Source organism: Oncorhynchus mykiss, chromosome 2, assembly GCF_057628025.1.
Source record: "Oncorhynchus mykiss isolate SJ-2025 chromosome 2, ASM5762802v1, whole genome shotgun sequence".
Lineage (NCBI taxonomy): Eukaryota > Metazoa > Chordata > Actinopteri > Salmoniformes > Salmonidae > Oncorhynchus > Oncorhynchus mykiss.
The window spans coordinates 89,759,020-89,786,858 of record NC_143023.1 but is presented as its reverse complement, the minus strand read 5'-3'; the positions used below and the strand labels follow the sequence as shown (position 1 = coordinate 89,786,858).

The 27,839-nt window shown below is 43.3% G+C and overlaps 1 protein-coding gene across 2 annotated transcripts; it reads left to right on the top strand.

The window, feature by feature from the left end:
- Positions 1–27,811, top strand: LOC110499401 (leucine-rich repeat-containing G protein-coupled receptor 5). Of its 2 annotated transcripts, XM_021576530.3 has the most exons (16): positions 1–380; positions 8,787–8,858; positions 9,488–9,559; positions 9,650–9,721; positions 11,561–11,776; positions 12,002–12,073; positions 16,100–16,168; positions 16,258–16,329; positions 16,469–16,540; positions 16,664–16,732; positions 17,910–17,981; positions 18,153–18,218; positions 24,487–24,612; positions 24,756–24,847; positions 24,988–25,074; positions 26,150–27,811. In XM_021576530.3, the coding sequence occupies exons 1-16, from the start codon at positions 166–168 to the stop codon at positions 27,160–27,162; spliced, it is 2,457 nt and encodes an 818-aa protein (XP_021432205.3). In that variant the 5' UTR covers positions 1–165; the 3' UTR covers positions 27,163–27,811. The 2 variants fall into 2 exon arrangements, with proteins under 2 accessions (XP_021432205.3, XP_090068150.1); XM_090212024.1 differs by lacking the exon at positions 17,910–17,981.
- Positions 27,812–27,839: the final 28 nt, after the last annotated feature.

The following is a 27,839-nucleotide window of genomic DNA, read 5'->3' as shown; positions in this document are numbered from 1 at the left end:
GCCTTTTGTCCACATCTGTCTATTATTGTTGACTTTGTCATGATGTGCGGTGCCATGAATATTGCTTTACTCTAGCCAGGCAAGCCATTGCAAAGAAACCAAGAGAGGACAAGTCCAACACTAGTTGAACAACTGCAAAGTGTTATCTGAAAAACATTTCTGTGTATGGTTATTATGTGTTTTCTTGCAATTACTATGCTCACTTTTCTGCTTGGAGTGGCGGACTGCGCGGGCACAGAATGGACCGGGGTTCTTGACACCGACACGGGCTGCCCGTCGCTTTGTAATTGTGAAGACTACGGCATGCTTCTGCGCGTGGACTGTGTGGACCTCGGTCTCGCGGAGTTGCCGTCAACATTGAGCGTATTTACTTCCTACCTGTAAGTTTAAATTATATTCATAACTTGTTCGTGTGCTGGCAACTGTTGAGTGTAACATTTACTGTCCTCCATACACGTTTGCACCTGTCTTTTCAGCAGGGGATAAAACACTAAATACCAACGCTAAAACAAGCAACCCTGCAGGTTCTCTCAGAAGGCTGTAGAGTTCTACTGTGAGGACACTCTGACCCTATCAGTGCCAGCCTTGAGTAGGATTACTGTAATGGTTCTTGACAAGAGTTGAAAGACCAAAGGACTGACCTCTTTCTGAGCCAGGTCACAGACATGACATCCAAATATCAGAACATTCACGACATACTTTTGATTGTTGATGTTTGTGCGTGTGTGTCTGTCAGTGGCGATTTTAGCATGTCATTTTTGGTGGGATTTTTTTTTAGATGCATGCCAACAAAGACACTACACAACACTAAACAATACATTAATTTAACTATAATGAAGACAGGCGATGCCCACAAACTGTTAGGGCCTACATAAAGCTGTGAGCTTTCTTTCCAGCACAATGAAGTGAATCCTTACCACGACTACACCTGGCTATCAGCGGAGCCTTGTCGGGCAGCTAAACAATTATTCAGCCTTGTTTATTGCCTTAAAAAACAGCTGATATGGCTAACTTACTTAAACAAATGTGGTTTCTACTGACAATTGAGATGTACAAACTATGGCATAAGGTAATGATGAGCGGATAAGAGGCATTCCGTAATTTTGATTAAGACATTAATGAGCGAGCGACGATATAACTATGTGTTCAGCACTTTTGAGATGTACAGGGACAGAATGCAGAACATAGCCTGATCTTACAGTATTTTCCCTGTACACCAAATCAGAACCATTGGATAAATAAAGGGGGCATATAAGCAGACAATGAAAAGCAGGCTACTCGTTGCTTTGCACTGCTTGCAGTTAGCCACTGATTCCTTCCAAACAACTCATTGTTGAATTTGCGATTTCCAAATAGTTGTGTAATCTTTATGTCCAATGGCCGATGAGCACCGATACGTTTTATCTATAATTTCTCTTCATATGACAAGGATTAAAAAGGATTTTCCAGTAGATTGTCGACTTGATTCATGATAATGACTGCTAGCTAAGACTTTGAAAGTAAGATGTTGACAGTCCAATCAAAGCTACTGTACATATGACGTGATTTGATGTCATTTTTATCTGTGACCAATGATTTTGAGCCTTATTGGAAGAGCACTTGTAATCTAACTCTATGGCAGGACCCAAAGGGCTGAATTTTTGGATGTCTACCCTTACTAAGGGCATAAACTTCGCAATGACGTAGTGTCCCCATGAATGACAGAACACTGAACCAATCACGGCGCAATGCTCCTATTTTTTGCTGGCTTGCCCCACCACCACAGATGCACTGAGCTAGGTTGAAACACCTGCATTTTGGGCCATGTGTAAAGTGTCTGTGTGTAGCTGGTGAGAGGAGTCAGGCGCAGGACAGCAGATATGAGTAATGAAAGCAATTTTACAAAAATATATCACAATACACGTCGTATAAATACAAGGCCACAAATACGGACCGCAATACAAAATCAATTACTCACAAACACACATGGGGGAACAGAGGGTTAAATAATGAACAAGTAATTGGGGGATTGAAACCAGGTGTGTAAGACAAAGACAAAACAAATGGAAAATGAAAAGTGGATCAGCGATGGCTAGAAGGCTGGTGAAGCCGACCTCCGAACGCCGCCCGAACAAGGAGAGGGACAGACTGCGGCAGAAGTCATTACACCATGTGTGTATGCAGCTTTATTAACTCAAAGCTATATATATTTTTTTTTTTACATTGTTTGCAAACTGATATGTACTGACATATATTAATGCCAAAATAACATGCAAAACAGTCAAGCCCCCCCCCAAAAAAATATATTTTTATATATAAACATAAGATTCAAAAACTGAGACATAAACTGAACAAGTTCCACAGACATGTGACTAACAGAAATGTAATAATGTGTCCCTGAACAAAGGGGGAGGGTCTAAATTAGAGGTTGACCGAATAATCGGAATGGCTGATTAATTAGGGCCGATTTCAAGTTTTCATAACAATCGGAAATCGGTATTTTTGGACACCGATTTGGCCGATTAAAAATATATATATTTTATTTTGACACCTTTATTTAATCTTTATTTAACTAGGAAAGTCAGTTAAGAACACATTCTTATTTTCAATGACGGCCTAGGAACGGTGGTTTAACTGCCTTGTTCATGGGCAGAACGACAGATTTTTACCTTGTCAGCTCGGGGATTCAATCTTGCAACCTTACAGTTACCTAGTCCAACGCTCTAACCAACTGATTACATTACACTCCACGAGGAGCCTGCTTGTTACGCGAATGCAGTAAGCCAAGGTAAGTTGCTAGCTAGCATTAAACTTATCTTATAAAAAACAATCAATCTATCAATCATAATCACTAGTTAACTACACATGGTTGATGATATTACTAGTTTATCTAGCGTGTCCTGCGTTGCATATAATCGCTGCGGTGCGTATTCGCGAAAAAGGACTGTCGTTGCTCCAATGTGTACCTAACCATAAACATCAATGCTTTTCTTAAAATCAATACACAGAAGTATATATTTTTAAACCTGCATATTTAGCTAAAAGAAATCCAGGTTAGCAGGTAATATAAACCAGGTGAAATTGTGTCACTTCTCTTGCGTTCATTGCACGCAGAGTCAGTGTATATGCAACAGTTTGGGCGGCCTAATTTGCCAGAATTGTACGTAATTCTGACATAACATGGAAGGTTGTGCAATGTAACAGGAATATTTAGACTTATGGATGCCACCCGTTAGATAAAATACGGAATGGTTCCGTATTTCACTGAAAGAATAAGCGTCTTGTTTTCGAGATGATAGTTTCCGGATTCGACCATATTAATGACCTAAGACTCGTATTTCTGTGTGTTATTATGTTATAATTAAGTCTATGATTTGATAGAGCAGTCTGACTAAGCAGTGGTATGCACCAGCAGGCTCGTAAGCATTCATTCAAACAGCACTTTCGTGCGTTTGACAGCAGCTCTTCGCAATGCTTCAATCATTGCGCTGTTTATGACTTCAAGCCTATCAACTCCCAAGATTAGGCTGGTGTAGCCGATGTGAAATGGCTAGCTAGTTAGTGGGGTGCGCGCTAATAGCGTTTCAAACGTCACTTGCTCTGAGACTTGGAGTAGTTGTTCCCATTGCTCTGCAAGGGCTGCGGCTTTTGTGGAGCGATGGGTAACGCTGCTTCGAGGGTGGCTGTTGTCGATGTGTTCCTGGTTCGAGCCCAGGTAGGAGCGAGGAGATGGACGGAAGCTATACTGTTACACTGGCAATACTAAAGTGCCTATAAGAACATCCAATAGTCAAAGGTTAATGAAATACAAATGGTATGGAGAGAAATAGTCCTATAATTCCTATAATAACTACAACCTAAAACTTCTTACCTGGGAATATTGAAGACTCATGTTAAAAGGAACCACCAGCTTTCATATGTTCTCATGTTCTGAGCAAGGAATTTAAACGTTAGCTTTCTTACATGGCACATATTGCACTTTTACTTTCTTCTCCAACACTTTGTTTTTGCATTATTTAAACCAAATTGAACATGTTTCACTATTTATTTGAGGCTAAATTGATTTTATTGATGTATTATATTAAGTTAAAATTAGTGTTCATTCAGCATTGTTGTAATTGTCAATATATTAAAAAAAATTGGTATCGGCTTTTATTGGTCCTCCAGTAATCGGTATCGGTATTGGCGTTGAAAAATCATAATCAGCCGACCTCTATTCTAAACCAAAAGTAACAGTCAGTATCTGGTGTGGCCACCAGATGTATTAAGTACTGCAGTGCATCTCCTCCTCATGGACTGCACCAGATTTGCCAGTTCTTGCTGTGAGATGTTACCCCACTATTCCACCAAGGCACCTGCAAGTTCTTGTACATTTCTTGGGGGAATGGCCCTAGCCCTCACCCTCCAATCAAATAGGTCCCAGACGTGCTCAATGGGATTGAGATCCGGACTCTTCGCTGGCCATGGCAGAACACTGACATTCCTGTCTTGCAGGAAATCACGCACAGAATGAGCAGTATGACTGGTGGCATTGCCATGTGGGAGGGTCATGTCAGGATGAGCCTGCAGGAAGGGTACCACATGAGGGAGGAGGATGTCTCCCCTGTAACGCACAGCATTGAGATTGCCTGCAATGACAACAAGCTCAGTCTGATGATGCTGTGACACACCGTCCCAGACCATGACCGGCCCTTCATCTTCAAATCAATCCCGCTCCAGAGTACAGGCCTCGGTGTAACGCTCATTCCTTCGATGATAAAAGCGAATCCGACCATCATCCCTGGTGAGACAAAACCGCGACTCGTCAATGAAGAGCACTTTTTGCCAGTCCTGTCTGGTCCAGTGACGATGGATTTGTGCCCATAGGTGACGTTGTTGCCAGTGATGTCTGGTGATGACCTGCCTTACAATAGGCCTACAAGCCCTCAGTCCAGCCTCTCTCAGCCTATTGTGGACAGTCTGAGCACTGATGGAGGGATTGTGCAACTCTGGCAGTTGTTTTTGCCATCCTGTACCTGTCCCGCAGGTATGATGTTCGGATGTACCAGATGTTCGGATGTGCAGGTGTTGTTACACGTGGTCTGCCACTGCGCAGACGATCTGCTGTCCGTCCTGTCTCCCTGTAGCGCTGTCTTAGGTGTCTCACAATACGGACATTGCAATTTATTGCCCTGGCCACATCTGCAGTCCTCATGCTTCCTTGCAGCATGCCTAAAGCATGTTCACTCAGATGAGCAGGGACCCTAGGCATCTTTCTTTTGGTGTTTTTCAGAGTAAGTAGAAAGGCCTCTTTAGTGTCCTAAGTTTTCATAACTGTGACATTAATTGCCTACCATCTGTAAGCTGTTAGTGTCTTAACGACCATTCCACAGATGCATGTTCATTAATTGTTTATGGTTCATTGAACAAGCATGGGGAACCGTGTTTAAACCCTTTACAATGAAGATCTGTGAAGTTATTTGGATTTTTACAACTTATATTTGAAAGACAGGGTCCTGAAAAAGGGATATTTCTTTTTTGATGAGTTTATATATATTACTGGTCGCCACTGGTGTGTGTGTGTGTGTGTGTGTGTGTGTGTGTGTGTGTGTGTGTGTGTGTGTGTGTGTGTGTGTGTGTGTGTGTGTGTGTAAATAGACACATGCTGATCTGTACGTGCTGCTTCATACATACTGTGCTTGTTCATAATAAAGGGATGAAAAAGGACAGCTCATTAAACCATTCCCTGCTGGAGACAGCCATGCAGGAACTGGGGGATTTTCATAGGAAATGCTATGGATTCCTGACATACGTACAACATAGCAGATGGTTAACTGAAAGTTGAAGGAAAAGGGGGTCTTTGTTAGGGACCAGAGGGAACTATGGAGAGAGAAGAGAGAGAAAGAAAGAGGGGGAGAGAAAAATAGAGAGGAAAGAAAGAAAGAGGGGGAGAGAAAAATAGAGAGGAAAGAAAGAGAGGGGGAGAGCGAAAGAGAGAAAATGGGAGAGAGAGAGAGAGCAAAAAGGGAAAGACATCATCCGCCACATGCCTCTCTGTCACCACTAAAAGCCTGCGAACACAATGATTTTGTCAGTCATGTTGCCTGCTTCTCACATTTCACCCTTAGCAGCACGAATGCAATGTTCCTCCAGTGCACATCCAACCATTTTGATGTACAGGAGTTCAATCTATACAAATGTTACGCCATCAAGTTTAAGATTGAAGAATTACGTTCTTTCAGTTCAGACCTGTATAGATTCTTGGTATATGATGTACATTTTTTACAGATACCTTGGCTTCTTAACATCGCACAGTACAACGCTACATGTACGGCAGTGCCTAAAGCAGACAGATTATCTCTATCTCTGACAGCCTATCTAAATCGATCCATCCCCTCTGGTCCCAGACCATAAGTGTACTGGGGTACTGGCTCATTATGTTAGCTTTCTGTTTTTTGAATGTGCGCATGCATGATAGTACATTTAAAGAACATTCTGGGTTTATGTGTTTTAGACTTGCGACTATTTGAAAAAGCTTGAAAATAGATACATTGTAGTTCTGAAAGTTAGGTTCTAGATTTGAGAAGTCTAAAACATTACAACTGTCTAGGGAGGAAGGGGTTAACAGGGACACAGTGGTACTGTAGTAGCATGATTTGTATCATGAAAACCCTTGCTTATGTCAGAGGGTCTTACTTGTGAAATGTTAAGGACTCCACACAGAATCAACGCCTCATCAACATCGTCCATCCTTTATCTAGAAAAGGGGGACAAATCCCTCCTTAAATCTTTACACAGACACTGTCAGCCCTCATCCCCATGTCCAAATCTTTAGAGATAGTATATGCCTGCTGGACTGTAACTTCCAAAGACCACTCCACTGGTGTTGCAGTGTTTTATTACAACACATAATACAAGGAATTGAACAGAGAACTTTCTTTCTGCTGACATTCCTCTGCAGTATCTACTATTTTCCTAAGTGGTCTCAATTTCTAGAGCTCGTTCCTTAAATACGCCATGGAAATATCAAATTTTATGACCAATTCATACCAGATATTGACCAAATTATTCCATGAAATACATGAGTTTTCAAGGTCCCAAGGCTGCAAGGCCTGACAGCCAAAGGGACCCAAAACAAAGTACTCAGCCTAGGGCTGGCCCCGACTAAAAAAAATCTTGGTCGACCAAAAGTTGTCTGTTCTTTTTACCAGTCGATTGGCCGAAATGTTTAGACATGAATTTTACCATATAGACACACCCTATGTGTTTTAATAAAATCAACTATATGCATTGAGCTTGTCTGATGCTTAAAGCTTAGGGTTTGATGAAGTAAGACAAATGCCCCAAGAGGGCGCCAGAGATCTAGAAAACCAGAAGAAAAAGAACGGAACTTGACCCAACTACTCTCCTACCACCGAGGCTGGCTTTCGCAAATTCTGCCATTACTCTCCTGAAGTTGACAGTAATAGGCTACATGAGGAGTCGGCAACCTTTCTCATATGGAATTACAATTTATCTTACAATTTCTACCGATCTGCATGCCAGTTATGGTTTTCATATGAACATTTTCGTGAAAGTTTCATTTAATTTATTATAACGTCTTCATTGACTCTGTTCCATGTCAGTGCGTTGTTCGTGTTCCTTGTTTTTTGTGCCATTTATTTATTAAACACTCACTCCCTTTACTTGCTTCCCGACTCTCAGCGCATTCGTTACAGCCATGCAGCATTTACAGTGATATAGCCTCAGCAGAAGTCAAGGCATTGATACTTCTTGTGCTTCGTGGAGCACTGCAGAGCTGTTGTCAAGGAAGTGAGTTTGTGTTTTCTACAGGATGTATCACCTCCACCTACAGTCAACCAATCATGTTAACGCAGAGCTATATAGAGCCCTCCACATTGTTACAAAATTTGGGAGGCGCATGGCGATGCGGTACAGAGCCCGATTTGGCCTCTGCATGACCTCTGGAGGCTCTGCAATTACGTCACACCATCCAAATGGAGGCTCTGACCACATCTTCAAATCAAGCATACATTTAGGCTAGTCTCCCAGTCCCTGCCTCTGAAAAATATCCCCACAGCATGATGGTGCCACTACCATGCTTCACCGTAGGGATGGTAATGGAAAGTTGATGAGCGGTGCCTGGTTTCCTCCAGACCTGACGCTTGGCATTCAGGCCAAAGAGTTCAATCTTGGTTTCATCAGACCAGAGTATCTTGTTTCTCATCGTCTGAAAGTCCTTTAGGTGCCTTTTCACAAACTCCAAGTGGGCTGTCATGTGCCTTTAACTGAGGAGTGGCTTCCATCTGGTCATTCTAACAAAAAGGCCTAATGGGTGGAGTGTTGCAGAGATGGTTGTCCTTCTGGATGGTTCTCCCATCTCCACAGAGGAACTCTGGAGCTCTGTCATCAGGTTCTTGGTCCCGTCCCTGACCATTGCCCTTCTCCCCCGATTGCTCAGTTTGGCCGGGCGGCCAGCTCTAGGAAGAGTCTTGGTGGATACAAACTCCTTCCCTTAAATGATGGAGGCCACTGTGTTCTTGGGGACCTTCAATGCTGCAGAATTGTTTTGGTACCATTCCCCAGATCGGTGCCTCGACACAATCCTGTCTCGGAGCTCTACAGACAATTCCTTCGACCTCATGGCTTGGTCAAATGTGGTAACTTACATAGACAGGTATGTTCCTTTCCAAATCATGTCCAGTCAATTGAATTTACTACAGATGGACTCCAATCAAGTTGTAGAAACATCTCAAGGATGCTCAATGGAAACAGGATGCTGCTGCTACTGTGTAACAAACTGTTACTGTTCTGTGTTCTTCCATCAGTGATCTGAGTATGAACAACCTCACCCTGCTGCCCAACAGAGCCCTCTCCAACCTACACTTCCTCCAAGAGCTGTGAGTATTAGTCTAGGACAGATGGCACCCCTCTTTAGTAGGAGTTTGAGAGTTTAAACTTCGTCCTTCCTGGAGATTAGATTTCTCTGTTGGAAAATGTCTCTGGTCTGATGCTGACTGCTGAAGAGTATTACACTGGTCCCCAAATTGTCTGTAATAAATCCCCAAGTAAAGAACCCAGAGTTAGTGTTTGCTCACTGCTGAAAACCCCCTCTCTAGTCTACATGTAGTTTGAACCAGACAGTAAATATGGGGTAAGAGACAAACACAAAACAGACAGATCAATGTGGCTCGATAGATGTGCTATCAGAATGGACCGGGATTCAGAAGTAATGATGTTAACATTAGACTCCATTCTCTTTACTTGCCCATGTAGGAAACAGCTTTCTGTTGGAGCTGTTGAAAGGGAGTCAGGAAATTGAAATTCAGAAACAACAGGCTCAGGTTACAGTTTATGGTGCCTGGTTGGCTTATTAATTAAATAAACTGGTGCCGGGGGAATCAGTGGAAGTTCAGTTGTTAACAAATAATAATCTGTAATGTAGTACAGTGTGTATGAGTATGTGTACACGTGTATTTCCCACACCCATATCGTCATTTGTATCTTTCGTCTGCTTCTCACCCTGCAGACGACTCGCAGGAAATTACCTAACAGACATCCCTGAAGGGGCTTTCTCTGGCCTCTTCAATCTCAAAGTACTGTAAGTCATATTTTACTAGCTCACACATACATGATCAATTCCTAAAAACTTGCATCTTTGTGAATTAATACCTTCTGTCTTTCTGAACAGAATGCTACAGAACAATCACCTAAAGCAGGTTCCCAGCAAGGCTCTTGAGAACCTGAGGAACCTACAGTCTCTGTGAGTATATCTGAACAACTGAACACATGCACAAGATGACACTAGCTAATTCAAGACCCAGTTAGTTTTCTCTGTATGATGCCCACCTGAATATATCCCCCTCTGCAGCGCAGTTCGAGAAGGAGCTGAGCAGGGAATAGAGGAAGGAGAGGAGGAGAGAAATGCCACCATATTGAGTCTTTACCATAGACATTGGATAGACATTGCATCGTTGTCTGTGAGAGCACGGGCAGCGCCATTGAGGCCATCTCCCTTTCTAAGTAGTCCATTTTCTTCTACTACTTCTATGAGTTGGTAAACAAACTGAAAGGGTCCACACTGCCACATAGTGTGTTTGAACAGGTATAAAGACATTTTTTTACCACCTGCCGTTCTGGAATGTTTCCTCATAATTCATTGGCTGATCCCTCCTGGTGACCTGGATGGAATTATGTGATCGTTCCTTAACCCATAGGATGTCCCACCCAGTTGACAACTTAAAATGGTCCTCAATGGCGCTGCCTATGTCTGTCCTCTAACTCTATAGTCTTGGTACATCTGTCCACAGTCTTAGCCTTCGCCAATAGCTTATTTTGTGACATTCCATCTGAAAAAAGGGGCTCCTTGTAGTATTAAGGAATTTTGACAGTCACTGATGATAGATGGACCTTATTTGACGCTAAGCTGAATTTTCAGGTTTATTTCATATGTTTGGTTTATGCTCTCACTGTTTGGAAGTATTATTCTCCAGACACAGAAAACACAATGCAACATTCAATGAAAACATTTGTGGTTAAGGCCACTTAGAGAGCCACAAATGTAATTGTCCATGTCATTTGTAAACATGGCACAATGTTGGTAATGTGGGAATGTTTTCTCTCTGCCACACACATACACACCGACCTTCAGTTACACTTAATATTGAAAGTTCAGTAGCTTTAATATGTTATAATCGAAATTATGTAGAACCACAAAAAGTCTAATGGATTATAGCCACACACACGTTTTAGCAGATCCTCTTATCCAGGGGGACTAGGGTTAAGTGTCTCGCTCAAGGTCACATTGACAGATTTTTCACCTAGTTGGCTCGGGAATTCGAACCACCGACCTTTCGGTCACTGGCCTAATGCTCTTAACCAGGCTACCTGCCGTCCCCACACACACGAAACTCACTCCGTCATTATCCTCTTACAAAATGAACTGTTGTTACACTGAGCCCTAAGGCATCCCTAAACATGTTTACCTGATCCTCTGTCCTCCACATCTCAATCAGGCTCGTGTTTGAACGCTCTGGCTGGAGTAAATAGCTATCCATGTTGTTTAGACATACCAATCTGAAGTTCACACGTTAGACAGACAGACAAAGGATGACCTCAAGTAAGCTGTCTGCTTGTGGTGGTGCCAGGACCCTTTGTCAGACAGCTAAGTCCCTACAGCGAATGTCAACACCAGAAATTACTACCATGCACCCAAAGAATGCACAGACCTCCCTGATCGAGGATGTCTCTCTTGAATAAAAAGCAGCTTGGAGATGCTGTTTAATATGAGAAATTAATTAAAGCACAAGGTCTACATTTATTTTGTGTTTTCCAAACAACTTTATTTTCTACCTTTCAATATAAATGTTTTACATTAATGTACTGGACATACATGTGCCATGTAAAAGCATGTATTTATAGAACAAGTAGATGGTGCATGAATTTGTTTGTGAAATTAATCTAAATGAACAGATAAATGTTAATGAATAAAATAAATAACTTGAGAATTCTTAAAAATGCACTTTGAATGTAATTGATTACTGTATTTTCAAGGAAAATCTGAATGTATGGGACACTGTCTGCAACTCTTCCTCTCTGTCAGGCGGTTGGATGCCAACGAAATTGCCAGTGTTCCTGGGAGCTCCTTTAGGGGCCTGGCGTCCTTACGCCACCTGTGGCTGGATGATAATACCCTAACGGAGGTGCCCGTCCATGCACTGGCCATCCTGCCAACCCTGCAGGCAGTGACCCTGGCCCTCAACAGCATCACCCACATCCCAGACCATGCTTTCGCCAATCTCACCAGTCTGGTGGTCCTGTGAGTAGCATGGTTGGATTGACCAACGGTTGGTTGTTATATCATTTGTTTTTGTTGTTTAAGGGGAAGCCTTGCTCTCTCCGTCTTTCAATGTTCTTTGTTTTCTACCTTCTCTCTCTTTTGCTCCTACGCATACCTACTTCCTTTCTACCAATGTGTAGAACCCTGCAGGGCGTTATTGGGTCTTCACACTCTTTTGATATCTTTCCATGCATCTCTTCCTAGGCATCTCCATAACAACCAAATCCAGTCGTTGGGTGATAGGTGTTTTGATGGGCTTCTCAGCCTGGAGACTCTGTGAGTTCACCTCTATCTCAAATGTACCTTCATCACCTTATGACTTGATTGACACAATTTTTTACGGTACAGAAATGACCAGGTATTTACTGAGACATTCGATTATAAAAAGCTAATGAACTAATAACCTACTAATTAATTATTTGATTCAAGATGACACACATCATTATATGTTTTTGCAAGTCTGGGTGCCAGTCTCTCTTTGCTTCAGCCAACGTTTTGTTGTTGAACACATAGACAATGAGGTACCCAGGCTAGACACTGAGGTACCCAGGCTAGACACTGGGGTACCCAGGCTAGACACTGGGGTACCCAGGCTAGACACTGAGGTACCCAGGCTAGACACTGAGGTACCCAGGCTAGACACTGAGGTACCCAGGCTAGACACTGGGGTACCCAGGCTAGACACTGGGGTACCCAGGCTAGACACTGAGGTACCCAGGCTAGACACTGGGGTACCCAGGCTAGACACTGGGGTACCCAGGCTAGACACTCAGGTACCCCGGCTAGACACTCAGGTACCCAGGCTAGACTCTCAGGTACCCAGGCTAGACACTCAGGTACCCAGGCTATGGATTTGCATGCCAGAACAGAACTCTAAATTTGCCTTTTTTACAAGACGGCCCCCACTGCAGTTCAAACGATCACTCAACGATTTGGTGCATCTCAGTGTGTGGCCGCATGATGCAGCACTCTACCAATTACCCTGAATCTAGCAGCACATGTTTCCTGAGTGTTAGCAGGGTAATAGCCAAACAACATGCAGGCTACCAGTACTGTATACTAACAACCCCCATTATACTACTGACCATAGAAAACAGAGTCATGTTGGAAGATACAGCAGTAGGTCACAAGTTACTGCTATCAAAAAGACAAACATTTAAAACATGATATGTATTTGCACTATATTTACAGTACTGACTACTGTATTTACAATGTGTGTGTGTGTGTGTGGGGGGGGGGGGGCTGCTTTAAATGCCTCAGGCAGAGATCTGAAATATTGCTAGATTGGCCCATTTATTGTAGCCTCATAACACAGATCCACTTAGTCACATAAGTTGCATGGCCTGTTTGCAATAATACTGTCTTAACATGATTTTTGAATGACAACCTCATCTCTGTACCCCACACATACAACTATCTGTAAGGTCCCTCCGTCGAACAGTGAATTTCAAACACATTTCACCATGAGGCAAGGGTGACTTTAAAACAGTTACGGAGTTCAATGGCCGTGATAGGAGAAAACTGAGGACGGATCAACAACATTGTAGTTACTCCACAATACTAACCTAAATGACAGAGTGAAAAGAAGGAAGCCTGTACAGAATAACAAAATATTCAAAAACTTGCATCCTGTTTACAACAAGGCACTAAAGTAATACTGCAAAACTTGCATCCTGTTTGCAACAAGGCACTAAAGTAATACTGCAAAACATGCATCCTGTTTGCAACAAGGCACTAAAGTAATACTGCAAAACTTGCATCCTGTTTGCAACAAGGCACTAAAGTAATACTGCAAAACATGCATCCTGTTTGCAACAAGGCACTAAAGTAATACTGCAAAACATGCATCCTGTTTGCAACAAGGCACTAAAGTTATACTGCAAAACATGCATCCTGTTTGCAACAAGGCACTAAAGTAATACTGCAAAACATGCATCCTGTTTGCAACAAGGCACTAAAGTAATACTGCAAAACTTGTGGCAAAGCACCTTTCTGAGCTGAATACAAAGTGTTATGTTTGGGGCAAATCCAACACAACATGTTACTGAGAACCACTCTCCATATTTTCAAGCATAGTGGTAGTGGCATCATGTTAAGGGAATGCTTGTAATCGTTAAGGACTGGGGAGTTTTTCAGGATAAAAATAAACGGAATGGAGCTAAGCACAGGCACCAACCTTTCCTGAGTTAAGATCACCTTCACAGTCAAAAAGCAAGCCACATTTTTTCTTTAACATGACTAAAATGTAATATTAACCTAATATAACAGTTTTGTAGGAATGTGGTTTGTGCAGTAAGCCTAATACTTTATCAGAGTATATTGGCTATATGCCTGAACTGACAACATTCTTTTTCTCAGACCATTATTATATTTCAAAACTGGAGCTTTGATTTTTTTTTAAATCAGTTGGTGTAGCACTTGCGAGGCAGAGCTGAGCATATGTTGAAATCATTAGCTTTTTTTTATTTTACTGAACTGATGGTACCTGCATCTAATGGTCATGGAGCTTTTATGACAGCTGGGAACTCTGAACGAGATCAAGTCATGACATCAGTGATGTTCAGGTAGAGAAAGTAGGCGCTCTAGAAAGATGCCTATGTTTCCGACTTGACTGAGATGGATGACCCTTCAAAATTATTTTTCAGAGTTTCCAGTTGTCATGAATGCACTGAAGTCGGAGATTTCCAAGTTCCCAGTTGTTTTGAACATGGCATTAGTCTCAGCGGAGGTAGGGAGAGAGCAGCAGAGGGTCTGCCCATCACGGTCCCTGCTCTCTCCTTCCTTTCCTCTGGTGAGACTGACCAGAGAGAGGGGTTCATGTTGTTCTCCTATGACCAGAGAAAGTGAAATATTGCTAGATATTAAAATAGACACAACGAGCTGCTAATAATAATACAATTAACTGAAACACTTGGCTACTCATTCATTGCACCCGCAGCGCGAGTGTAACTAGGGTGAAGCGCGTTTTATGTTTTGTAATAAATAGTGTTGAATAAAAACAGTGTTGGCAGTGCTGAATAAATACTTAGACATCAACTGACTCTTAAAAACGGAAAGGACTCAGCTGTATTCTTTGACAGTCTCTCTGGTCGGTAATGGTTTTAAAGTTATGAAATCTCAAGTAGACCAGTATCAAACTTTGATGTAGCTGGGGTCGTGGACGCTGTAGGCATGGTGATTTGAGCTATCCAATTGGCCAGTGAGGTAGGCGTACTCGATTTAGCCACAGACCTCCCGGTCTGTAGGCATCTTTTCAGACAAATAAAATGGTTAAAAATGGGAACACTGTCCGCCACACACACAAAAGGAGCGCAAGCCTTTATGCCTTTATCGTTGGCTTTTCAACATATTTGGTGATCGACTAGGAATGCCCTGTGGTCGAGAAAACCTGGTTCAGTCTGCTTTCCACCAGACACTGGGAGATGAATTCACCTTTCAACAGGACAATAGCCTAAAACACAAGGCCAAATCTACACTGGAGTTGCTTACCAAGAAGACAGTGAATGTTCCTGAGTGGCAGAGTTAGTTTTGATTTAAATCTACTTGAAAATCTATGACAAGACCTGAAAATGGTTGCCTTGCAATGATCAACAATCAATTTGACAGAGCTTGTAGAATTTCTAAAAGAATAATGGGCAAATGTTGCACAATCCAGGTGTTGAAAGCTCTTAGAGTCACAGCTGTAATCGCTGCCAAAGTTGCTTCTACAAAGTATTGACTCAGCGGTGTGAATACTTATGTAAATGAGATATTTCATTTTCAATACATTTGCAAAAATGTCAAAAAATATGTGTCATTATGGGGTATTAAAAAGATTATCTATTTAATATATATATCTATATCTATTTAATTCAGGCTGTAAGACAACAAAATGTGGAATAAGTCAAGAGGTATGAATACTTTCTGAAGGCACTTCATGTCCTCACATGGTTCCTCACTTGGTTCCAGGAAACCCCCCCTGTACTTGATGTGTGTAAATCATATTTAGCAGTACAATAGTCCCCTGCCCACGAAGGAGCAGGCAGGGTTGTAAACTACTGTAAATCCTCCGGACCTGACAGTTCTTAGCATAGACCTATAGGTTCCTAGGCATCTAGTTTGGACAAACAGGAAGCAGCCTCATGTGAGAAAGAGGCTCTAATATGAGTGGTATAAACTCTGGACAGAGATAGAGGGTCTGGAACCTTTCTGTACTTCACTGCAGCCATGAATTCTTGACATGAAAGTAGAATAAGGGAAGTTACTGTATCAGTGCAGACAACTGTAATAATTAATGTGTTCCTTTTTTCCCCCGACCCTCAGAGATTTGAACTACAACGACCTTGCCATGTTTCCCACGGCCATCAGAGCCCTCCCTAACCTCAAAGAGCTGTGAGTGAAACTCATTACACTCCAGTGCTGCCACTTATAGAACAAATCACATTTTCAGTTATCTTAAATCTGAAATATTTGCCCCCAAGGAGTTTCCATAGCAACAACATCAGATCTGTCCCAGAGGAAGCCTTCGTGGGAAACCCGTCCCTCGACACAATGTAGGTGCTCTTGCGTCAACGTCCTGAGGTGAAGTTGATCGTGAATAAGTAATCAATCATTATGATCGATTCACAATGATTCGATGAGTGAGGTAATTTTGATCCCGCGGACAATAGCGCTCTATTTCCTCTCTAACAGATACTTCTACAACAATCCCATCCAGTTTGTAGGCAAATCAGCTTTCCAGCATTTACCAGCGCTACGGATGCTGTAAGTCTCCATTATCCCTCTTCATTCTGTCCTACCTCATTTGAGAAGAAGTAGATGAAAATTGAAGAAAGCTAAGCAGGTGTGATTTTCAAATTTTTGTCCGTCTTTTTTGTTATTGTATAGATCACTCAACGGAGCCACAGATATCACAGAGTTTCCAGACCTCACTGGCACAAACAGTTTGGAAACCCTGTAAGTCTCAGTCCTCAAAAGTCCCTAAATACACCCCAGCTCTCATGAATCAGATTCAGCACATTAGCTAGGTTTCCATCCAATTGCAGACAGATTTTCATGCGAATATTCTAGAATCCACATAAAATAAAAAATGTGCAGTTTCCACCAAATGGACTTGTTGCGGATAAAAACCAGTGCGTTATGAAGTAATGCACACTTAATGCACTTTTTTCACTTCTGGATTTTGGCAATGAGGCCCTTTACCTACTTCCCCAAGGTCAGATGAACTTGTGGATACCATTTATGTCTTTGCGTGCAGTTTGAAGGAACTTGTTAACTAGCATGTTTGCAGATACCAATAGACTCCATTAATTGTGCTAATGCTAGTTAGCATTGGCTTACAAAACGACCTCTAACTTCTTTCATACTGGACACAGGGACATAAAAATGGTATCCATGAGTTCATCTGACTCTTGGGAAGCAGACAAAGGGCATCCTTGCCAAAATCCCAAAGTATCCCTTTTAGTTTTAATGTACCAAAAAAAAGAAAAAAATGTCAATGTATTTCCATTTCTCACAAAAACTGTTGCGTTAAATAGCAAATGTGCCAACTCTGGTCTTGGCACGTGTGCTAACAGCTCGCAGATACAGTGCGGGTTGGCTAGTCTACATGAAGAAATGATTATGGATAAATTGCAGTCAAGCTTCGATCATCATGTCACCAGAATAAGACCCCCAAAAACAAAAACTGAAAATAGTAAAACAATAAATTAAAAATTATAAGACCATCAATAGTTATTGGAAAGGAGCGTCAAGCTCATCACTGTGCAAGTTCATCCTAACTTATTTAATCTTTACCCTAATAAACTGCATGGTTTCCCGAGTTGTAGTGGGAGGACCACACACCATATTATTGCCTGACTCCAAATTTACTTTGATGTGATGGCTAAAATCGTAAAGTCGTGTCCACCGCCATTTCCCGCATAATTAATTTTACAGACATAAAAAGATCTCACCATGTCGAACGAAGAAATGATCTGTAGACATTTATAAAATTACACCAAAATGTCCTGTTTACATCACAGCTCTTGTGATATAAAAAAAATTGTCAATATGACTTTACTCGCATAAAAACTGTGGATGTAAATGTGGTTTGAGTCTGTCCTTTCTATGACCAAATTCTCTGTCTATTCAGAGCTGTCACAGGTACACACATCTCATCACTGCCAGGTACCCTCTGTGACCAGTTACCCAACCTGATACAGCTGTAAGTCCCTATACTGATTGACCAAATATCTCTTGATACTATAATATCTCGTGATACTATAATATCTCTTGGTACTATAATATCTCTTGGTTCCGTATCTTAGAAATTAGATGTTGTTGTGTTATCCTAAACATCATTTTAAATAAACAATAATGAACACTGTACCTGCAGGGATCTCTCCCATAACCTGATCCAGCATCTTCCCAGCTTCAGTGGTTGCAGAAAGATCCAGAAAATGTGAGTGGTTTCGTTACCATTATTGTTCGTCCTCAACCCAGCCATAAATACAATCCAGGGGACATTTGTGAGTTTGTGTGTTGTTGTATTTAGTCACCTCCATCAAAACCATATCCACAAGGTTCCAACAGACACTTTCCTAGAGCTGACTGAACTCAGAACCCTGTGAGTAACATTTTAGATTCTTCAAAGTAGCCAGCCTTTGCTTTGATGACAGCTTTGTACATGTAACATTGTTGCTTCCGTCCCGCTCCTCGCCCCAACAAAAGCCACGGCCCTTGCAGAGCATGGGAAACAACTACGTCAAGGTCTCAGAGCGAGTGACGTCACCGATTGAAACGCTATTAGCGCACACCCCGCTAACTAGTGAGCCATTTCACACTGGTTACACACACTCTTGGCATTCTCTCAACCAGCTTCATGAGGTAGTCATTTCAATTAACAGTACTGCCAATTAACAGTACAGTACTGCCTTGTTATAAGTTAATGTGGAATGTCTTTACTTCTTAATGCGTTTGAGCCAGTCAGTTGAGTTGTGATAAGGTAGGGGTGATATACAGAAGATAGCCCTATATGGTAAAATACCAAGGCCATATTCTGTCAAGAACAGCTCAAATAAGCAAAGAGAAACAACCGTCCATCATTACTTTAAGATATGAAAGTCAGTCAATCCGGAAAATTTCAAGAAATGTTTAAGTTTCTTCAAGTGCAGTCGCAAACACCATCAAGCGCTATGATGAAACTGTCTCCCCTGAGGACCACCACAGGAAAGGAAGACCCAGAGTTACCTCTGCTGCAGAGGATAAGTTCAATAGAGTTAACTGCACCTCAGATTGCAGACCAAATAAATGCTTCAGAGTTCAAGTAACAGACACATTCCAACATTAACTGTTCAGAGGAGACTGCGTGAATCAGGCCTTCATGGTCGAATTGCTGCAAATAAACCAAGACTAAAGTACACCAATAAGAAGAAGAGACTTGCTTGGGCCAAGAAACAAGAGCAATGGAAATTAGACCAGTGGAAATCTGTCCTTTGGTCTGATGAGCCCAAATGTGCGATTTTTGGATCCAACCGCCATGTCTTTGTGAGATGCAGAGTAGGTGAACGGAGGATCTCTGCATGTGTGGTTCCCACTGTGAAGCATGGAGGGGGTGGTGTGATGGTGCTTTGTTGGTGACACAGTCAGTGATTTATTTAGAATTCAAGGCATACTTAACCAGCATGGCTACCATAGCATTCGGCAACGATATGCCATCCCTGTTGGTTTGCGCTTAGTGGCACTATCATTTGTTTTTCAACAAGACAATGACCCAAAACCCACCTCCAGGCTGTGTAAGGGCAATTTGACGAAGAAGGAGAGTGATGCATCAATCAATCACATTTATTTATAAAGCCCTTTTTACATCAGCCGATGTCACAAAGTACTGTACAGAAACCTAGCGTAAAACCCCAAACAGCAAGCAATGCAGATGTAGAAGCATGGATGACCTGGCCTCCACAATCACCCGACCTCAGCCCAAATAAGATGGTTTGGGATGAGTTGGACCGCAGAGTGAAGGAAAAGCAGCCAACAAGTGCTCAGCATATGTGGGAACTCCTTCAAGACTGTTGGAAAAGCATTCCAGGTGAAGCTGGTTGAGAGAATGCCAAGAGTGTGCAAGGCTGTCATCAAAGCAAAGGGTGGCTACTTTGAAGAATCTAAAATAGAAAATATATTTTGATTTGTTATTGTGAAGTGGAAACGTCTAGGAGCAACAATGGCTCAGCCGAAGGGATAGGCCACACAAGTTCAAAGAACGGGACTGCCGCGTGCTGAAGCACCTAAAAATCCTCTGTCTTCAGTTGCAATACTCACTACGAGTTCCAAACTGCATCTGGAAGCAGTGTCAGCGCAATAAATGCTCGTCAATAGTTTCATGACATGGGTTTCCATGGCCGAGCAGTTGCACACAAGCCTAAGATCACCATGCGTAATGCCAAGCGTCAGCTGGAGTGGTGTTAAGCTCGCCGCCATTGGACTCTGGAGCAGTGGAAATGCGTTCTCTGGAGTGATGAATTACACTTCACCATCTGACAGTCCAACGGATTAATCTGGGTTTGGCGCATGCCAAAACGCAACAGCATACAATGACATTCTAGACAATTCTGAGCTTCCAACTTTGTGGCAACAGTTTGGGGAAGGCCCTTTCCTGTTTCAGCATCACAATGTCCCTGTGCACAAAGCAAGGTCCATACAGAAATGGTTTGTCGAGATCGGTGTGAAAGAACTTGACTGGCCTGCACAGAGCTCGGACCTCAACCCCATTGAACACCTTTGTGATGAATTTGGAACGCCGATTGCGTGCCAAGTCTAATTGCCCTACATCAGTGCCCAACCTCACTAATGCTGGTGGCTGAATGGAAGAAAGTCCCCGCAGCAATGTTCCAACATCTAGTGGAAAGCCTTCACAGAAGAGTGGAGGCTGTTATAGCAGCAAAGCGGGGACCAACTCCATATTAATGTCCATGATTTTTGAATGAGATGCTCGACGAGCAGATGTCCACATAATTTTGGTGATGTTTGATTGACCAAGATAGCTCCAACAGAGATGGTTGCCTCGCTTCGAGTCCTAAGGCAACTACGCAGTATTTTGTTTTTTTATGTATTATTTCTTACATTGTTACCCCAGGAAATCTTAAGTCTTACTACATACAAACGGGAAGAACTATTGGCTATAAGTGCGACGTCAACTTACCAACATTACGACCAGGAATACGTCTACCTACCTGAAGAAGATCCTCTGTTTGGACCACCACCCAGGACAATGGATCTAATCCCAGAAACCAACCCAAAACAACAGTGCCGCAGAAGGGGCAGATGGAGCGGCCTCCTGGTCAGGCTCCATAGACCTGCACATCGCTCACCGCTTCCGAGTATAGTACTCGCCAATGTACAGACTCTTGACAACAAGGTAGATGAAATTCAAGCAAGGGTAGCCTTCCAGAGAGACATCAGAGATTATAACATCCTCTGTGTCATGGAAACATGGATGCCTCTGGATATGTTGTCAGGAATCAGTTCAGCCACCGGGCTTCTCCATGCATCGCGCTGACAGAGATAAACACCACTCTGGGAACGTCGGTGGTGTATGCTTCAGGATTAATGACTCATGGTGTAATCATAACAACATACAGGAACTCAAGTCCTTCTGCTCACCCAACCTAGAATTCCTCACAATCAAATGCCGGCCATATTACCTCCCAAGAGAATAATAGTCAGTTATCGTCACAGCTGTGTACATTCACCCTCAAGCAGACACCACGAGGAACTTCACTGGACTCTATGTAAACTGGAAACCATATATCCTGATGCTGCATTTATTGTAGCTGGGGATTTTAACAAAGCAAATTAGAGAACAAGACTACCTAAATTCTATCAGCAGATTGATTGTAGTACTCGTGGGGGTAATACACTTGATCACTGCTGCTCCGACTTCCGCGATGCATATAAAGACCTCACCCGCCCTCCCTTCGGCAAATCCGACCACGATGCAATCTTGCTCCTACCGTCTTGTATGCAGAAACTCAAACAGGATGTACCAGTGACTAGAACCATTAATCGCTGGTCTCACCAATCAGAATCTACGCTTCAAGATTGTTTTGATCACGCGGACTGGGATATGTTCTGGTCAGCCTCAGAGAACAATATCAATCTATATGCTGACTCGGTGACTGAGTTTATAAGGAAGTGCATTGGAGATGTTGTACCCACTGTGACTATTAAAACCTACCCTAACCAGAAACCGTGGATGGATGGCGGCATTCGCTCGAACCACCGCATTTAACCATGGAAAGAGATCTGGGAATATTGCTGAATATAAACAGTGCAGTTATTCCCTCCGCAAGGCAATCAAACAAGCAAAATGTCGGTTCAGGGACAAAGTGGAGTCGCAATTCAACAGCTCAGACACGAGACAAATGTGGCAGGGTCTACAGGAAAATATGGACTACAAAAAGAAAACCAGCCACGTCACGGACACCGAAGTCCCGCTTCCAGACAAACTAAACACCTTCTTTGCCTGTTTTGAGGATAATACAGTGCCACTGTCACGCCCCGCTAACAAGGACTGCGCCCCCCCTCCTCCCCGTGGCCGATGTGAGTAAAACATTTCAACGTTTTAAAGCTTGCAAGGCTGCTGGCCCAGACGGCATCCCTTGCCGCGTCCTCAGAGCATGCACAGACCAGCTGGCTGGTGTGTTTACAGACATATTTAATCACTCTCTATCCCAGTCTGCTGTCCCCACATGCTTCAAGATGGCCACCATTGTTCCTGTACCCAAGAAGGCAAAGATAATGTAACTAAATGACTACCGCCCCGTAGCACTCACTTCTGTCATTATGAAGTGCTTTGAGAGACTAGTCAAAGATCATATCACCTCCACCTTACCGACCACCCTAGACCCACTTCAGTTTGCATACCGCCCCAACAAGTTCACAGACGATGCAATTGCGATCACACTGCCCTAGCCCATCTGGACAAGAGGAATACTTATGTAAGAATGCTGTTCATTGACTACAGCTCAGCATTCAACACCATAGTACCCTCCAAACTCATCATCAAGCTGGAGGCCCTGGGTCTCAACCCCACCCTGTGTAATTGGGTCCTGGACTTTGACAGGCCACCCCCAGGTGGTGAAGGTAGGAAACAACATCTCCACTTCGCTGACCCTCACACCCCCAACTCAATCATCAAGTTTTCAGATGACACAACAGTAGTGGGATTAATTAACAACGATGACGAGACAGCCTACAGGGAGGAGGTGAGGGCACTCGGAGTGTGGTGGCAGGAAAATAACCTCTCACTTAACTTCAACATAACAAAGGAGATGATTGTGTACTTCAGGAAACAGCAGAGGAAGCACCCTCCTATCCACATTGAAGGGACATTAGTGGAGAAGGTGGAAAGTTTTAAGTTCCTCGGCATACACATCACAGACAAACTGAAATGGTTCACCCACAAAGACAGTGTGGTGAAGAAGGCATAACAGCGCCTCTTCAACCTCAGGAGGCTGAAGAAATTTGGCTTGTCACTCAAAACCCTGACAAACGTTTACTGATGCACAATCGGGAGCATCCTGTCGGGCTGTATCACAATTTGTTAGGGCAACTGCACCGCCCTCAACCACAAGGCTCTCCAGAGGGTGGTGCGGTCTGCACAACGCATCACCGGGGGCAAACTACCTGCCCTCCATGACACCTACAGCATCCGATGTCACAGAAAGGCCAAAAAGATCATCAAGGACAACAACCACCCGAGCCACTGTGGGTGCACACAACTACCATCTAGAAGGCGAGGTCAGTACAGGTGCATGAAAGCTGGGACCGAGAGAATGAAAAACAGCTTCTATCTCAAGGTCATCAGACTGCTAAACATCAATCACTAACTCAGAGAGGCTGCTGCCTACATTGAGACCCAATCACTGGGGAATTCATCTCACAATGTACAGCCCAAACAGAATGGCATTTGGTGTATACATGAGGAGGTATTGGAGGTCTTGGAAGGGTGTCATGATGTTATGTCAGTGTTATCATCCTGACTAAACCAGTTGGACATTACAATCATCTCTGCCTAATCTGAATCCTAAAGAAACCCACCCTTCTTAGCAGACCTCTTTTTCTACACTTAACATTTCTGACAATACAATGTACAAATTCTAGCTTAGGATGGCAACAGGACAATAATGAAAGCCAGAAATAAATCATTAATGAGGCCTCTTTACTGTGTGATATTTCTTGCATTTCCATGACTGATCAAAACTTGTTTTATCATGCATCTCTCTTGTCCCTCTGCAGCAGACATAGTGAGCAAAATGTTTGTAACATCGAATCACAGTATCGAATTCGCAATACGTATAGTATCAACACTAAGTATCGTGATATGGTATTGTGAGGTCCCTGGCAATTCCCCGAAGAATGTCATAACTTTTTCCCTATTACACATTTTTTGCAAGAACTACTCTAAAAGATTGCCATTGTTGTGTGTCTGTGTGTATTCCCTCTAAATGTAAATGATATTAAAGAACAAAAGAACAGTCTTTAAAACAGCCAGAACACTACACAGCTATTTCGAACAATCTTTGATTATGTGAATCCGCTGTGTAATGCTAGGCGAAAAAACCCAGGGGGGCCCCAGGACAGAGTTTGAGAAACTCTGACATAGACATGCAGACATACAATTGAAATAAAGTATCTCCTCTTTATCTGTGTTTCTTAATCCATTCCCTCAGTGACCTCAGCTCCAACCTGCTGTCCTCCGTCCCTATGGAAGGCTTTCAGGACCTCACACACCTCAGACTCGCTGGCAACACTGCCCTGAGACACACATTACCTGTCCAGAGACTACCTAAACTCAGGTAGTTGACAGAGTTAACGATTAAACTGGGCCCCTTAAAAATGTTTTCAACTCAAGGTGAGACAGTGTGTGAGTGAATGTAGTGCAGTAAGTGTTATGGGGTTGCGTGCAGCTGTCTTACCATAAGCTATGCATTGTTCTCAGGGTAGTGGTGATGCCCTACGCCTTCCAGTGCTGTGCCTTTGTACCCGGAGAAAACTCAAAGTCCCCCTACATCTGGAAAACGGAGAACATCGGTAAAGATCTCGTCACTGGAAAGGAAATACACATCATAGCCAACCAAGGAACATACCTTCAAAAACCATCCTTGAAATATGTTTTTTGTTTTGGTTGGTGTATTAAGTGAAAGTAATGATTACTTACCATTTGCTTATAGAGGAGGCTAGAGACCAGAATAACTTCCTGGTGGAGAGTGAGGTAGACGCCAGACCCCAGCACTCTGTCCACTGTTCCCCAGCCCAAGGTAGGTATGTGATTGGTTCAATCAGGTGTGTTAATATTAAGCTGGAACAAAAGCCTGCACACTCTGTACCTCTATAGGACTGTAGTGGATTCCATGCCCATACACACTCTGTACCTCTATAGGACCGTAGTGGATTCCATGCCCATACACACTCTGTACCTCTATAGGACCGTAGTGGATTCCATGCCCATACACACTCTGTACCTCTATAGGACCGTAGTGGATTCCATGCCCATACACACTCTGTACCTCTATAGGACCGTAGTGGATTCCATGCCCATACACACTCTGTACCTCTATAGGACCGTAGTGGATTCCATGCCCATACAGACTCTGTACCTCTCTCTATAGGACCGTAGTGGATTCCATGCCCATACACACTCTGTACCTCTATAGGACCGTAGTGGATTCCATGCCCATACACACCCTGTACCCTCATTTGAATCCTTAGAGACGTGAAGGAGAAGCTCGTCGGATGTTGATCTCTTCTCGGCTGGGTCTTCATTTGGGACCAAAGTTCCTTGTTGTTAAGAGACTCTTTCTGCTCTTGCAGACACTAAGGCAGATTAGGATAGTCCTGGAGTTTATGGTTAAGTCCTCATTGTTACTCCTGGCCCGCGCAGCTGAAGCGGTGGTACACAGTTGTCGGTTTGTTTTCAAAAGCTTTACGTTGTGAATGGTCTTTCTAGATCTTTCTATCTGAAGTTATGAACAGGATTGTTGTGACAGCACCCTACCAAGAAAGACCCCGCATTGATGAGATCAACTTACTTATGCATTGACATAATACTACACTACTATAGGACAGTAGTGGATTCCATGCCCATACACACCCTGTACCTCTATAGGACCGTAGTGGATTCCATGCCCATACACACCCTGTACCTCTATAGGACCGTAGTGGATTCCATGCCCATACACACCCTGTACCTCTATAGGACAGTAGTGGATTCCATGCCCATACACACCCTGTACCTCTATAGGACCGTAGTGGATTCCATGCCCATACATACTTCATTTGACACTGTCACGAATCTAATACTGGGGTAGTTGATTGACAACTGTTTGTCCCCAGGTCCGTTCCAGTCATGTCAGAGTTTATTTGGGAGCTGGCTGGTGCGAGGCGCTGTTTGGATTATCGTCATCCTCTCCTTGGTGTCCAACTCCCTGGTCCTGGTGTCCATCGCCCTCTCCTCGAAGTCCCCGATCTCTCCTACCCAGCATCTACTGGGAGTCTTGGCCTGGGTCCACCTCCTCAATGGCGTCTCTAGCGCCACCCTGGCTGTACTAGACGGCATTTCATTTGACCACTATACTGATTATGGTGCGTGGTGGGAGGGTGGGCCAGGTTGCTGGATCTTTGACTTTTTGTCAGTCTTCTCCTCAGAGGCCAGTGTCTTCCTGTTGACGGCAGTTGTCTTATATCGTGGATGTACTGTCCGTGGCTCACAGTGGTCCGAGACTGAGACCAGGAGGATTCCATTGGTGTGGGGGTGTGCTCAAGGTATCTCAGCTCTGTGTTGCTTCCTGGCTGGAGCTATTGCCGCCTTACCTCTCCTCACTATGGGTGAGTATGGGGTCTTCTCTCTCTGCATGGCCTCTCCCTACGGACACTCTTCCCGTTTGGGCTACAGCTACACCACGGCCCTGGTACTGCTCAACTCCCTGTGTTACCTCCTGATGACAGCCATCTATACCAGACACTACTGTCACATGGACAGAGACACAGCAGAGAAAGAGGGAGTCACTGTCCAGGACTACTCTGTGACCAAACTTAAGGCCTGCCTCCTCTTCACCAACTGCCTCCTGTCTTTCCCTGTGACACTTCCCTCCCTCCTCCAGCTCTCCAGCCCTAAGGTGGCTAAGGCCATCCTGCTGTTTGTGGGGCCCCTGCCCTCCTGTCTGGACCCCTTGCTCTACATGCTCCTCAGCCCTAATTTCAGGGAAGATCTCAGCAGGCTTCTCTATTGGACAACACACAGGCTAAAGAAAGGGCAGCGCCACACTAGTTTTTTCTCAGTGAACTCCGAAGACATGGAGAAACAGTCATGTGACTCCATGCAAGCCCTTGTCTCTCTCACACTGTAAGTGGAAGAGAACATCTAACTCCTTACTGGTGCTAGTCCCCCTGCCCACTCCCATGTGTAGTACACCTCTCTCCAGACTCTAACCCAGGTGACAAGCAGTGCCACTTCAGGACCAGTCTCAGGGGGACCCACACTAAAACAGTGATGGTTATAGTGACACTTGACAGGTTGGGGAATGGATAGGTCCTCATGAGGTATAGATAACATTGAGGTGACCCTCAGATACATACACATGGAAGTGGTCTGTCACAGTGTTATTTTTAAGCAACTCTCAAGTACTTGAAATATCAGCACACACACAGTAACTGTCACCATACTTCGACAGTTATATGACCTCTGTGGAATAGTTTAATGAATTATAATTGTTAATATTTTTGTTGCATCCCTTTTTTCTAGGTGTAAATATATATATATTTCTTAAGTATTTAGAAAGATTGGACCTACTAGTTGATCTATGGTTTGTGAATCATCAGTTGGCCAATAGAGGAAATGTAAAGTCGTTTACCAAAAATAATATAAAGCAAATACTAATGTAAGGACATGTTTGTTTATTGCTACAAGTTGAATGATATTACCAAATGTCACAGTAAGGTCAAATAAGTTTTAAATGTAGAGAGTTTGAAATGTGGAACGTATAAAGCAAATTATTTGGATCATGTTTGTTATTTATGGTCTGAT

What these genes read in the sequence shown, in the direction of transcription:
- LOC110499401 (XM_021576530.3), top strand. Translation starts at nt 166, where the DNA reads ATGGTTATTATGTGTTTTCTTGCAATTACTATGCTCACTTTTCTGCTT. An exon ending in ACAAACAGTTTGGAAACCCT is followed by an intron (nt 16,733 to 17,909) that starts GTAAGTCTCAGT and finishes CTGTCTATTCAG; the next exon opens with AGCTGTCACAGGTACACACA. An exon ending in CCACTGTTCCCCAGCCCAAG is followed by an intron (nt 25,075 to 26,149) that starts GTAGGTATGTGA and finishes GTTTGTCCCCAG; the next exon opens with GTCCGTTCCAGTCATGTCAG.